Genomic DNA, 13,946 nt, shown 5'->3' on the forward strand with positions numbered 1-13,946 from the left:
TTCTGATAGACAAGGGAATTAAGGGTTGTGGGGAGAAAGCGGGAAAGTGGGACCGATCCACTTCAGATCAGCCATAATCTTATTGAATGGCGGGGCAGGCTCGAAGGGCTAGATGGCCAACTCCTCCTATTTCTTATGTCCTTATATAGCACTTGGGGTGAACGGGATCAGAGGTTATGGGGAGAAAGCAGGATTAGTCCATGGAGTTGGATGATCAGCCATGTTCGTAATTAATAGGCTTGAAGGGCAAATAGCCTCCTTCTGCTCCTATCTTCTATGTTTTTATGTATCTGCTTCCACTACCTCCCCAGGCGGAGGGTTTCAGGCACCCACCACCCTCTGTGTAAACCTTGCCCCTGTCACTAACTAGCCCATTTTCCTCCAAATGTGCATGTATCCTGTCCCTCAGTATATTCTCCAAAAGCTTCCCACCACTGACATCAGGCTCACCGGCCTATCATTTCCTGGATTATCCCTGCTTCCTTTCTTAAACAAGGGAACAACATTGGTTATCCTCCTGTCCTGTGGCCAAAGAGGATGTGAAGATATCTGTTAAGACCCAGCTATTTCTCCCCCTTGCCTCCCGCCGTAACCTGGGGCATGGCTTTAAATTAAGGGGTGGTAGTTATAGGACGGATGTCAGGGGTAGGTTCTTTACCCAGAGGGTGGTGAGGGATTGGAATGCCCTGCCTGCTGCAGTTGTAAATGCGCCTAGTTTGTGGGCGTTTAAGAGATCCGTGGATAGGTTTATGGATGGAAAGGGTTTGGTTTAGGTTAGAGGGTCATTGTTTTTTAACTGGTCGGCACAACATCGTGGGCCGAAGGGCCTGTTCTGCGCTGTAATGTTCTATGTTCTAAATCCCACCCAGCCCCAGGGATTTGTCTACCTTAATGCAATTTAGAATACTCAATGCTTCCTCCTTTGATATATTGACATTCTCTGGAGTGTTCACACACCTATCCCTGACCTCAACATCTGTCATGTCCTTCTCCTTGGTGAAAACTGACACAAAGAACTCAAGGGTCTCAACCACTTCCTGTGGCTCCATACATAACTTCTCTCCATTATCCTAGAGAGGGCCTACTCTTTCTCTTGCTCCTGATATATACATAAACAAAGTTATGAAGAATTGTTTTTTCTCAGAGGGCGGTGAGTCTTTGGAATTCTCTTCCTCAAAAGCCATGTCTGAATATTTTTAAGGCAGAGTTAGACAGAGTCTTGATTAACAAGGCGATAAAACTATCTTCCTGTGTGACAGTTAAGACCCTAATGTCTAACATATTCATCAGCGCAGAGGGATCTGGGTGTCTGTGTTTGTGAATCACAGAAAGTTGGTATGCAGGTACAGCATGTAACAAAAAACACAAATGGGATGTTAGCATTTATTGCAAAGGGACTGGAGTATAAAAGCAGATGTGTGTTGTTGCAATTGTACGGCGTGTTGGTGAGACCACATCTGGAGTATTGTATCCTTATTTGAGGAAAGATGTGGTGGCACTGGAGGCAGTTCATAAGGAGTTGATAAGGAGGATGTGCTAGATATTCTTGAGGGTTTGAAAATAGATAAGTCCCCTGGGCCGGACGGGATTTACCCTAGGATTCTCTGGGAGGCAAGAGAGGCGATTGCAGAGCCTCTGGCTCTGGTCTTCAGGTCGTCGTTGGTCACAGGTATAGTGCCAGAAGATTGGAGGATAGCGAATGTTGTCCCATTGTTTAAGAAGGGGAACAGAGACTTCCCCGGGAATTATAGACCGGTGAGTCTTACTTCTGTTGTGGGCAAGGTTTTAGAAAAAATTACTAGGGATAGGATTTATAGTTATTTGGAGAGTAATTAATTGATTGGAGATAGTCAGCACGGTTTTGTGAAGGGTAGGTTGTGCCTTCCTAACCTTATTGAGTTTTTTGAGAAAGTGACCAAGAGGTGGATGGGGGTAAGGCAGTTGACGTGGTATATATGGACTTTAGTAAGGTGTTTGATAAGGTTCACCATGGAAGGCTTCTGCAGAAAATGCAGATGTATGGGATTGAGGGTGATTTAGTTAATTGGATCAGGAATTGGCTAGCAGATAGGAGACAGAGGGTGGTGATTGATGAAAAGTATTCGGCATGGAGTTCGGTTACAAGTGGTGTGCCTCAGGGATCTGTTTTGGGACCACTGCTGTTTGTAATTTTTATAAATGATCTGGATGAGGGTATAGTTGGGTGGATTAGTAAACTTGCTGATGACACCAAAGTCGGATGAGTGGTAGATAGTGAAGAGGGGTGTCATAGTTTACAGAGAGACTTGGACAAGTTGCAGAGCTGGGCCGAGAGGTGGCGGATGGAGTTTAATGCGGAAAAGTGTGAGGTAATTCACTTTGGCAAGAATAACAGATGTGTAGAGTATAGGGCTAACGGTAGGACTCTGAATAGTGTTGATGAACAGAGGGATCTAGGTGTATGTGTACATAGATCCCTGAAAGTTGGGAATCAAGTAGATAAGGTAGTTAGGAAGGCATACGGTGTCTTGGCGTTTATTGGTAGGGGGATTGAATTTAGGAGTCGCAGCGTCATGTTGCAACTGTACAAAACTCTGGTGCGTCCACACTTGGAGTATTGTGTACAGTTCTGGTCCCCACATTATAGGAAGGATGTGGAGGCATTGGAGAGGGTGCAGAGGAGATTTACCAGGATGTTGCCTGGTATGGAGGGAAGGTCCTATGAGGAGAGACTGAGGGATTTGGGGTTGTTTTCGTTAGAAAGAAGGTGGCTAAGAGGGGACCTTATTGAAACATATAAGATGATTAGAGGTTTAGATAGGGTGGACAGTGATAGCCTTTTTCCTCGGATGGAGAAAGCTAGCACGAGGGGGCATAGCTTTAAATTAAGGGGTGGTAGTTATAGGACGGATGTCAGGGGTAGGTTCTTTACCCAGAGGGTGGTGAGGGATTGGAATGCCCTGCCTGCTGCAGTTGTAAATGCGCCTAGTTTGTGGGCGTTTAAGAGATCCGTGGATAGGTTTATGGATGGAAAGGGATTGGTTTAGGTTAGAGGGTATTGCTTTTTTAACTGGTCGGCACAACATCGTGGGCCGAAGGGCCTGTTCTGCGCTGTAATGTTCTATGTTCTATGTTCAGAGGAGGTTCACCAGATTGATTCCGGGGATGAAAGTGTTGATGAGGAGAGATTAAACAGTTTGGGATTGTACTCACTGGAGTTTAGAAGGATGAGAGGGGATCTGATCAAGGGGTATAAAATTTTCAAAGGGATTGATAAAATAAATGTAAATCAAATGTTTCCTCTTATGGGGCAATCTGAACAAGAGGTGACAGGGATAGGTTGAGAGGCGGTAGATTTAAAACTGAGATGGGGAGGAACTACTTCTCACAGAGGGTGGAGAATGTGGGGAACTCGCTGCCCCATAGCGCAGTGGAGTTTGAATCATTAAATGGTTTAAAGAAGGAGATAGATATATTTCTAATAAAAAAGAGATAGGGGGATATGGGGAACAGGTGGGGAGGTGGATCTGAGACCAGGGAGAGATCAGTCATCATCTAATTGAATGGCAGAGCAGGCTCAAAGAGCTGAACTTGCTGACTTCTGCTCCTAATTCCTGTGTTTCTAACCAGCGGAGAGTTTGTCCCCGATATCCATTGATTCCAGTTTCACTCGGGCTCCTTGATGCCACACTCAGTCCATTGTGGTCTTGGTGTGAAGGGCTGTCACTCTCACCTCACCTCTGGAATTCAGCTCTTTTGTCCATGTTTGAACCAAGGCTGGAATGAGGTCTGGAGCTGAGTGACCCTGGCAAAATCGCAACAGTGCAGCCCCTTCCAATCCCAGGAAAGGGAATTCCTGTCTCTCTCCCACACCATCCTCCAGTCTGATGTCCGTCTCCTGAAACAACCTCCCCACTTTGCACACAGCTCACCCAATAATCCCTAGATTTTAACCCTTGAGTTCCTGTCTTTAATTTAGCTTTGAGTTTCTTGGTGTTCCCCAACATCCCTGCTTCCCAAGGCTGTTGCTTCCAGCACGGATCAGAATAATGGATTCATCTCCATCCTGTCCAATATCCTTTTGATCTGGTTCAAGAGTGACACGGTAGCTCAGTGATTAGCACTGCTGCCTCTCAGCGCCAGGGACCGGGGTTCGATTCCCAGCTTGGGTCGTTGTCTGTGTGGAGTCTGCACATTCTCCCCATGTCTGTGTGGGTTTCCTCTGGGTGCTCCGGTTTCCTCCCACAGTCTGAAAGCTGTGCTGGTTAGGGTGCATTGACCTGAACAGGTGCCAGAGCGTCACAATAACTATTCACAGTAACTTCACTGCAATGTTAATGTCAGCCTATGTTTGACTAATAAATAAAGTTCAGCACGGTCCCAGAGGAGTGAACAAACTGTCTGGAAGCTGCATTCTGATGGGCAGTCTGTAATGTGAGAGATTCAGCTGATTTTCTTCACTGTTGCAGGGCCACATTTTGTTGCGGTCAATGATAAGAACGAGATTCTGGTGACAGATTTCCACAATCACTCAGTGAAGGTGAGTCCAGCTTTGATTCTTGTACATTTTCCAAGCTGACCTTGAACATTCCCACTCTGGGAAAGCTGCTGAGATCCTGGGAGACTCCCATCTGGAACAGACTCCATGATTGGGTCACCAGCTCTTTGCTTTGGACTGGCATTGGCTTCATGACCTTAACATCTCACTAAAGCCCCCGCCACCCCCCCAGACTGCCTCCTGATTGGCTGATCCATAGAAAGGAGGGTGAGGTTGTGACTGAATTTTTGGTGACCTTCCCAGGTTTATAATTCGGACGGTGAATTCCTCTTCAAGTTTGGATCTCACGGAGAAGGCAATGGACAATTCAATGCACCGACAGGAGTCGCTGTCGACAGCAACGGGAACATTATCGTCGCTGACTGGGGAAACAGCCGAATCCAGGTGGGAATATTGGCAGAGGGAACTTTACCCTATACTTAACCCCGTGCTGTACCTGTCCTGGGAGTGTTTGATGGGGACAGTGTGGAGGGAGCTTTACTCTGTATCTAACCCCGTGCTGTCCCTGTCCTGGGAGTGTTTGATGGGGGGACAGTGTAGAGGGAGCTTTACTCTGTATCTAACCCCGTGCTGTACCTGTCCTGGGAGTGTTTGATGGGGGACAGTGTAGAGGGAGCTTTACTCTGTATCTAACCCCGTGCTGTCCCTGTCCTGGGAGTGTTTGATGGGGGACAGTGTAGAGGGAGCTTTACTCTGTATCTAACCCCGTGCTGTCCCTGTCCTGGGAGTGTTTGATGGGACGCAGTAAGAAGTCTCACAAACCAGGTTAAAGTCCAATAGGTTTATTTGGTAGCAAAATCCACTAGCTTTCGGAACTGGCTGCTCTTTCGTCAGGTGAGTGGGAGATCTGTTCACAAACTCAATTTACAGAATAATGGTTGGAATGTGAGTCTTTACAACAAATCAAGTCTTAAAGGTACAGACAATGTGTGTGTGGAGAGAGGGTTAAGCACAGGTTAAAGAGATGTGTATTGTCCACAGACAGGACAGTTAGTCAGATTTTACAAGTTCAGGCAAGTCGTGGGGGTTACAGATAGTGCGACATGAACCCAAGATCCTGGTTGAGGCCGTCCTCATGCGTGGAGAACTTGGCTATCAGTCTCTGCTCAACGACTCTGTGCTGTCGTGTGTCGTGAAGACTGCCTTGGAGAATGCTTACCCGAAGATCAGAGGCTGAGCGCCTGTGACCGCTGAAGTGTTCGCCAACAGGAAGAGAACAGTCTTGCCTGGTGATTGTCGAGAAGTGTTCATTCATCCGTTGTAGTAACGTCTGCACGGCCTCCCCAATGTACCATGCTTCGGGACATCCTTTCCTGCAGCGTATCAGGTAGACAATGTTGGCCAAATTGCAAAAGTATGTACCGTGTACCTGATGGATGGTATTCTCATGTGAGATGATGGTATCCGTGTCGATGATCCGGCATGTCTTGCAGAGGTTGCTGTGGCAGGGTTGTGTGGTGTTGTGGTCACTGTTCTCCTGAAGGCTGGGTAGTTTGCTGCGAGCAATGGTCTGTTTGAGGTTGTGCGATTGTCTGAAGGCAAGAAGTGGGGGTGTGGGGATGGCCCTGGCGAGATGTTTGCCTTCATCAATGATATGTTGAAGACTCCGGAGAAGATGTCGTAGCTTTTCCGCTCCGGGGAAGTACTGGACGATGAAGGATACTCTGTCCTCTGTGTCCTGTGTTTGTCTTCTGAGGAGGTTGGTGCAGTTTTTCACTGTGGCGCGTCAGAACTGTCGATCGATGAGTCGAGTACCATAACCTGTTCTTATGAGGACATCTTTCAGCGTCTGGAGTTGTCTGTTGCGATCCTCCTCATCTGAGCAGATCCTGTGTATACGGAGAGCTTGTCCGTAGGGGATGGCTCCTTTAACGTGTTTAGGATGGAAGCTGGAGAAGTGGAGCATCATGAGGTTATCCGTGGGCTTGCAGTACAGTGAGGTGCTGAGGTGACCGTCCTTAATGGAGACGTATGTGTCTAAGTATGTAACTGATTCTGGAGAATAGTCCACAGTGAGTCTGATGGTGTTCACCAAGGAGAGGGGCCATGTTTTTGAGGATGAGTGTGTGATACAGGCTGATAGCCTGGAGGAGGTAGATGTTCTGAGGGAAAATATGTTAGCAATTTTGAAAAACCTGCGGGTTGATAAGTCCCCTGGGCCAGATGGGATATATCCTAGGATTCTTCGGGAGGCAAGGGATGAGATTGCAGAGCCTTTGGTTTTGATCTTTGGGTCCTCACTGTCCACAGAGTTTGTGCCAGAGGATTGGAGAGTGGCGAATGTTGTTCCTTTCTTCAAGAAAGGAAATAGGAATGACCCTGGTAATTATAGGCCAGTTAGTCTTACTTCAGTGATCGGAAAGGGAAAGAGTCCTGAGGGATAGGATTTATGACCATTTGGAAAGATGCAGCTTAATCTGGGATAGTTAACACGATTCATGAGGGGTAAATCCTGCCTCACAAATTTGATTGAATTCTTTGAGGAGGTAACTAAGTGTGTAGATGAAGGTAGAGCAGTTGATGTCGTATACATGGATTTTAGTAAGGCGTTTGGTAAGTTTCCCATGGTAGGCTCATGAAGAAAGTAAGGAGGTGTGGGATTGAAGGAAATTTGGCCGATTGGATAAGTAACTGGCTCTCATAGAAGACAGAGGGTGGTGGTGGAGGGAAAATTTTCAGGCTGGAGGCCAGTTACCAGCGGTGTACCACAGGGATCAGTGCTGGGTTCTCTGCTATTTGTGATTTTTATCAATGACTTGGAAGAGGGGCTGAAGGGTGGGTCAGTAAATTTGCTGATGACACCAAGATTGGTGGAGTAGTGGATGAGGTGGAGGGGTCTTGTAGGCTGCAAAGAGACATTGATAGGATGCAGAGCTGGGCTGAAAAGTGGCAAATGGAGTTTAACCCTAATAAGTGTGAGGTGATTCATTTTGGTAGGACAAACATGAATGTGGATTAGAGGGTCAATGGCAGGGTTCTGAGCCCCAAACCCCTCCACCGCAGCCCCTCCACCCCTGTGCCCAGACCCCATTGCTGGCCCCTCCCTCTAACTCAGCCCGAATGCAGAGTGGCTAATGAAGTGCCCTCCCCCACCATCAGGCCCCCCCATTAGGCATCGCCCCCTTGTCACTGCCCTGTGCCTGGTGGGCAGTGCCAGGGCCTCCCAGCGCCCGACCCTCTGGGGGAGCCTCGATTGTCCCCCCTCCACTCCAGTGGGATCGGCTGCTGGGGGTGCCGTGTAAACCCCGCTGGAATGAGACGCTCCTGGTGGGGAGGGAGAGATGGGCAGGGGTGTGGTGAGAAGGAGGGGTGGGAGGGATGGGAGAGGGGGTGGGGGGGAGATGCTCGTGGATACAGAGATTTCCATCCTGGCTTGCTGATCAGATGGAAATGAACATTATAATCATTTCTCTGCTGATCTGTGGTGCAGAGCTGATCGCGTCAGAAATCCGGTGACTGTAGATGCGCTGAGAAGGTGGCGCTCAGTGGGGAGCCCGCGACACCAATTTCCCCTGATGTCTCCCAGCGCGCTGTGATGCTGTCAGAATCATCTCCTTAGTCTCTGATCCTCCCTTGGCCTGTCTCACCCTCTCTCTCTGACCCTCTGAATTTTTTGAAGAGGTAACTAAGAAGGTAGATGAGGGCAGTGCAGTTGATGTTATCTACATGGACTTTAGCAAGGCCTTTGACAAGGTACCGCATGGTAGGTTGTTGCATCAGGTTAAATCTCACGGGATCCAGGGTGAGGTATCTAAATGGATACAAAATTGGCTTCTTGACAGAAACCAGAGGGTGGTTGTAGAGGGTTGTTTTTCAAACTGGAGGCCTGTGACCAGCGGTGTGCCTCAGGGATCAGTGCTGGGCCCACTGTTATTTATCATTTATATTAATGATTTGGGTGAGAACAATAGGGGGCATGGTTAGTAAGTTTGCAGATGACACCAAGATTGCTGGCAGAGTGGACAGTGAAAAAGGTGATCTAGGATTGCAGTAGGACCTTGATCAATTGAGCCAGTGGGCTGACGAATGGCAGATAGAGTTTAATTTAGACAAATGCGAGGTGATGCATTTTGGTCGATTGAACCAGGGCAGGACTTACTCAGTTAATGGTAGGGCACTGGGGAGAGTTACAGAACAAAGAGATCCAGAGGTACATATTCATAGCTCCTTGGAAGTGGAGTCACAGGTGGACAGAGTGGTGAAGGAGGCATTCAGCATGCTTGGTTTCATTGGTCAGAACATTGAATACAGGAGTTGGGATGTCTTGTTGAAGTTGTACAAGACATTGGTAAGGCCACACTTGGAATACTGTGTACAGATCTGGTCACCCTATTATAGAAAAGTATTATTAAACTAGAAAGAGTGCAGAAAAGATTTACTAGGATGCTACTGGGACTTGATGGATTGAGTTATAAGGAGAGGCTGGATAGACTGGGACTTTTTTCTCTGGCACGTAGGAGGCTGAGGGGTGATCTTATAGAGGTCTATAAAATAATGAGGGGCACAGGTCAGCTAGATAGTCAATACCTTTTCCCAAAGATATTCCCATCTTTATAAATGACCTGGATGAGGGTGTAGAAGGATGGGTTAGTAAATTTGTGGATGACACTAAAGTTGGTGGAGTTGTGGACAGTGCGGAAGGATGTTGCAGGTTACAGAGGGACATAGATAAGCTGCAGAGCTGGGCTGAGAGGTGGCAAATGGAGTTTAATGTGGAAAAGTGTGAGGTGATTCACTTTGGAAGGAGTAACAGGAATACAGAGTACTGGGCTAATGGAAAGTTACTTGGTAGTGTTGATGAGCAGAGAGATCTCGGTGTACATGTGCATAGCTCCCTGAAAGTTGGCACCCAGGTCGATAAGGTTGTTAAGAAGGCGTACAGCGTGTCAACTTTTATTGGTAGAGGGGATTGAATTTCGGAGCCGTGAGGTCATGTTACATAAGAACATAAGAACATAAGAACATAAGAAATAGGAGCAGAAGTAGGCCATCTGGCCCTTCGAGCCTGCCCCGCCATTCAATAAGATCATGGCTGATCTGTCGTGGCTCAGTTCCACTTTCCCGCCCTCTCCCCATAACCCTTAATCCCTTCTCTTATCAAAAACCCATCAACCCGCTTCTTAAAAATATTTAGCGAGGCAGCCTCCACCACTTCAACGGGCAGAGAATTCCAGAGATTCACCACCCTTTGAGTGAAGAAGTTCCTCCTCAACTCCGTTCTGAACCGCCCCCCCTTTATCTTGAGGCTGTGCCCCCTAGTCCTACTGTCTTTTTTGAGCGGGAAGAGTCTTTCCACCTCTATCCTATCCATCCCATTCATCATCTTATACGTCTCAATGAGATCTCCCCTCATTCTTCTAAACTCTAACGAGTACAAGCCTAGTTTATTCAGCCTCTCCTCATAGCTCAACCCCCTCAACTCCGGTATCAGCCTAGTAAACCTCCTCTGCACTCCCTCCAAGGCCAAAATATCCTTGCGCAGGTGCGGCGCCCAAAACTGCACACAGTACTCCAGCTGCGGCCTCACCAATGCCCTATACAGCTGCAGCAAGACCTCCCTACTTTTATATTCAATCCCCCTCGCTATGAAGGCCAGCATCCCATTCGCCTTCCTGACCACCTGCTGCACCTGCACGCTGGGTTTTTGCGACTCATGCACAAGGACCCCGAGGTCCCTCTGCACCGTCGCCTGCTGCAGTTTTTCGCCACGTAAGTAATAGTCCTTCCTACCATTACAACTGTACAAAACTCTGGTGCGGCCGCACTTGGAGTATTGCGTACAGTTCTGGTCGCCGCATTATAAGAAAGATGTGGAGGCATTGGAAAGGGTGCAGAGGAGATTTACCAGGATGTTGCCTGGTATGGTGGGAAGGTCTTATGAGGAAAGGCTGAGGGACTTGAGGCTGTTTTCGTTAGAGAGAAGGTGGTTAAGAGGTGACTTAATAGAGGCATACAAGATGATCAGAGGATTAGATAGGGTGGATAGTGTGAACCTTTTTCTTTGGATGGAGATGGCTAGCACGAGGGGACATATCTTTAAATTGAGGGGCGATAGATTTGGGACAGATGTCAGAGGTAGGTTCTTTACTCAGAGGGTAGTAAGGTGTGGAATGCCCTGCCTGCAGCAGTTGTGGACTCACCAACATTAAGGGCATTTAAATGGCCATTGGATAAACATATGGATGATATTGGAATAGTGTAAGTTAGATGGGCTTTAGATTGGTTTCACAGGTCGGCACAACATCGAGGGCCTGTACTGCGCTGTAATATTCTATGTTCTAAAGGTAGGGGAGTCTAAAACTAGAGGACATAGGTTTAAAGCGAGAGGGGAGAGATACAAAAGTGTCCAGAGGGGCATCTTTTTCACACAGAGGGTGGTGAGTGTCTGGAATGAGCTGCTAGAGGTAGCGGTTGAGGTAGGTACAATTTTGTCTTTTTTAAAAACATCTAGATAGTTACATGGGTACGATGGGAATAGAGGGATATGGGCCAAATGCAGGCAATTGGGATCCACTTGGGGATTAAAAATATAAAGGGGGCAGTATTGACAAGTTGGGCCGAAGGGCCTGTTTCCATGTTGTAAACCTGTATGACTATGACTCTCTCTGTCTATCTCTCTCTCTGTCACTGCCTCTCTCTCTGTCGCTGTCTCTGTCCCTCTCCCTGTCTCTCTGTGTCGCCCTCTCCCTGTCTCTCTGTGTCGCCCTCTCCCTGTCTCTCTGTGTCGCCCTCTCCCTGTCTCTCTGTGTCGCCCTCTCCCTGTCTCTCTGTGTCGCCCTCTCCCTGTCTCTCTGTGTCGCCCTCTCCCTGTCTCTCTGTGTCGCCCTCTCCCTGTCTCTCTGTGTCGCCCTCTCCCTGTCTCTCTGTGTCGCCCTCTCCCTGTCTCTCTGTGTCGCCCTCTCCCTGTCTCTCTGTGTCGCCCTCTCCCTGTCTCTCTGTGTCGCCCTCTCCCTGTCTCTCTGTGTCGCCCTCTCCCTGTCTCTCTGTGTCGCCCTCTCCCTGTCTCTCTGTGTCGCCCTCTCCCTGTCTCTCTGTGTCGCCCTCTCCCTGTCTCTCTGTGTCGCCCTCTCCCTGTCTCTCTGTGTCGCCCTCTCCCTGTCTCTCTGTGTCGCCCTCTCCCTGTCTCTCTGTGTCGCCCTCTCCCTGTCTCTCTGTGTCGCCCTCTCCCTGTCTCTCTGTGTCGCCCTCTCCCTGTCTCTCTGTGTCGCCCTCTCCCTGTCTCTCTGTGTCGCCCTCTCCCTGTCTCTCTGTGTCGCCCTCTCCCTGTCTCTCTGTGTCGCCCTCTCCCTGTCTCTCTGTGTCGCCCTCTCCCTGTCTCTCTGTGTCGCCCTCTCCCTGTCTCTCTGTGTCGCCCTCTCCCTGTCTCTCTGTGTCGCCCTCTCCCTGTCTCTCTGTGTCGCCCTCTCCCTGTCTCTCTGTGTCGCCCTCTCCCTGTCTCTCTGTGTCGCCCTCTCCCTGTCTCTCTGTGTCGCCCTCTCCCTGTCTCTCTGTGTCGCCCTCTCCCTGTCTCTCTGTGTCGCCCTCTCCCTGTCTCTCTGTGTCGCCCTCTCCCTGTCTCTCTGTGTCGCCCTCTCCCTGTCTCTCTGTGTCGCCCTCTCCCTGTCTCTCTGTGTCGCCCTCTCCCTGTCTCTCTGTGTCGCCCTCTCCCTGTCTCTCTGTGTCGCCCTCTCCCTGTCTCTCTGTGTCGCCCTCTCCCTGTCTCTCTGTGTCGCCCTCTCCCTGTCTCTCTGTGTCGCCCTCTCCCTGTCTCTCTGTGTCGCCCTCTCCCTGTCTCTCTGTGTCGCCCTCTCCCTGTCTCTCTGTGTCGCCCTCTCCCTGTCTCTCTGTGTCGCCCTCTCCCTGTCTCTCTGTGTCGCCCTCTCCCTGTCTCTCTGTGTCGCCCTCTCCCTGTCTCTCTGTGTCGCCCTCTCCCTGTCTCTCTGTGTCGCCCTCTCCCTGTCTCTCTGTGTCGCCCTCTCCCTGTCTCTCTGTGTCGCCCTCTCCCTGTCTCTCTGTGTCGCCCTCTCCCTGTCTCTCTGTGTCGCCCTCTCCCTGTCTCTCTGTGTCGCCCTCTCCCTGTCTCTCTGTGTCGCCCTCTCCCTGTCTCTCTGTGTCGCCCTCTCCCTGTCTCTCTGTGTCGCCCTCTCCCTGTCTCTCTGTGTCGCCCTCTCCCTGTCTCTCTGTGTCGCCCTCTCCCTGTCTCTCTGTGTCGCCCTCTCTCTCTCTCTGTGTCGCCCTCTCTGTCTCTCTAGGTGTTTGACAGTGCTGGATCATTCCTCTCCTACATTAACACGTCTGCTGACCCTCTGTATGGACCCCAGGGGTTGGCATTGACCTCAGATGGACATGTGGCTGTAGCAGATTCGGGCAATCACTGCTTCAAGATTTACCGTTACCTGCAGTGAAGGAATGTTCTGGAACTCTGTGTGAGGGTCAATGGAAGCTATTTACTTTCTGTGCAATTCTGTCCAGTCAAGGATAAGCAGTGCTTTTGGGTTTGTGTTAATGTTGTAAGTACAAGAGAGAAGCAACGTCCAACCAAGGCCCAAGGTCAGAGGTCACCATGGAGTGTCAGAGGTCACCATGGAGAGTCCAGTGCTCCCATTGTCCAGAGAGATGGGTCACTCACCACCGAGACTGGACAAAGGGGCCGAAGAGGATTAATCCAGCCTCACAATCGTCAGGATTGGACAGAATATTCCAGCTTTCAAATGGGAAATAGACCAATCAAACCCTTTGCCCCGTCTCCACGGCGACTGAACTGGGACCAGTGCAACTGAGAGTCAGTGTGTGTGGGACCCGTACCCCAATGAGAGTCAGTGTGTGTGGGACCCGTACCCCAGTGAGAGTCAGTGTGTGTGGGAGCCGTACCCCAGTGAGAGTCAGTGTGTGTGGGGACCCGTACCCCAGTGAGAGTCAGTGTGTGTGGGGACCCGTACCCCAGTGAGAGTCAGTGTGTGTGGGACCCGTACCCCAGTGAGAGTCAGTGTGTGTGGGAGCCGTACCCCAGTGAGGGTCAGTGTGTGTGGGACCCGTACCCCAGTGAGAGTCAGTGTGTGTGGGACCCGTACCCCAGTGAGAGTCAGTGTGTGTGGGACCCGTACCCCAGTGAGAGTCAGTGTGTGTGGGAGCCGTACCCCAGTGAGAGTCAGTGTGTGTGGGACCCGTACCCCAGTGAGAGTCAGTGTGTGTGGGAGCCGTACCCCAGTGAGAGTCAGTGTGTGTGGGACCCGTACCCCAGTGAGAGTCAGTGTGTGTGTGAGCCGTACCCCAGTGAGAGTCAGTGTGTGTGGGACCCGTACCCCGTGAGAGTCAGTGTGTGTGGGAGCCGTACCCCAGTGAGAGTCAGTGTGTGTGGGACCCGTACCCCGTGAGAGTCAGTGTGTGTGGGAGCCGTACCCCAGTGAGAGTCAGTGTGTGTGGGAGCCGT

At 49.9% G+C, this 13,946-nt stretch overlaps 1 protein-coding gene across 3 annotated transcripts in view; it reads left to right on the forward strand.

Moving 5' to 3' along the window:
* LOC145349278 (tripartite motif-containing protein 2-like) overlaps positions 1 to 13,453 on the forward strand; it is a 97,797-nt gene extending 84,344 nt beyond the window's left edge. For 2 of the 3 annotated variants that reach the window (XM_080197790.1, XM_080197792.1), the window contains exons 10-12: positions 4,449 to 4,519; positions 4,781 to 4,921; positions 12,769 to 13,453. In XM_080197790.1, the coding sequence (XP_080053916.1) occupies positions 4,449 to 4,519; positions 4,781 to 4,921; positions 12,769 to 12,921 (365 nt within the window). In that variant the 3' untranslated portion in view covers positions 12,922 to 13,453. The remainder of the gene's footprint in view (positions 1 to 4,448; positions 4,520 to 4,780; positions 4,922 to 12,768) is intronic. The other variant, XM_080197789.1, reaches the window with a different exon arrangement.
* Positions 13,454 to 13,946: the final 493 nt, after the last annotated feature.

The sequence above is a fragment of the Carcharhinus amblyrhynchos genome, chromosome 10, assembly GCF_965287045.1.
Source record: "Carcharhinus amblyrhynchos chromosome 10, sCarAmb.v2.hapA, whole genome shotgun sequence".
NCBI classification, from domain to species: Eukaryota; Metazoa; Chordata; class Chondrichthyes; order Carcharhiniformes; family Carcharhinidae; genus Carcharhinus; species Carcharhinus amblyrhynchos.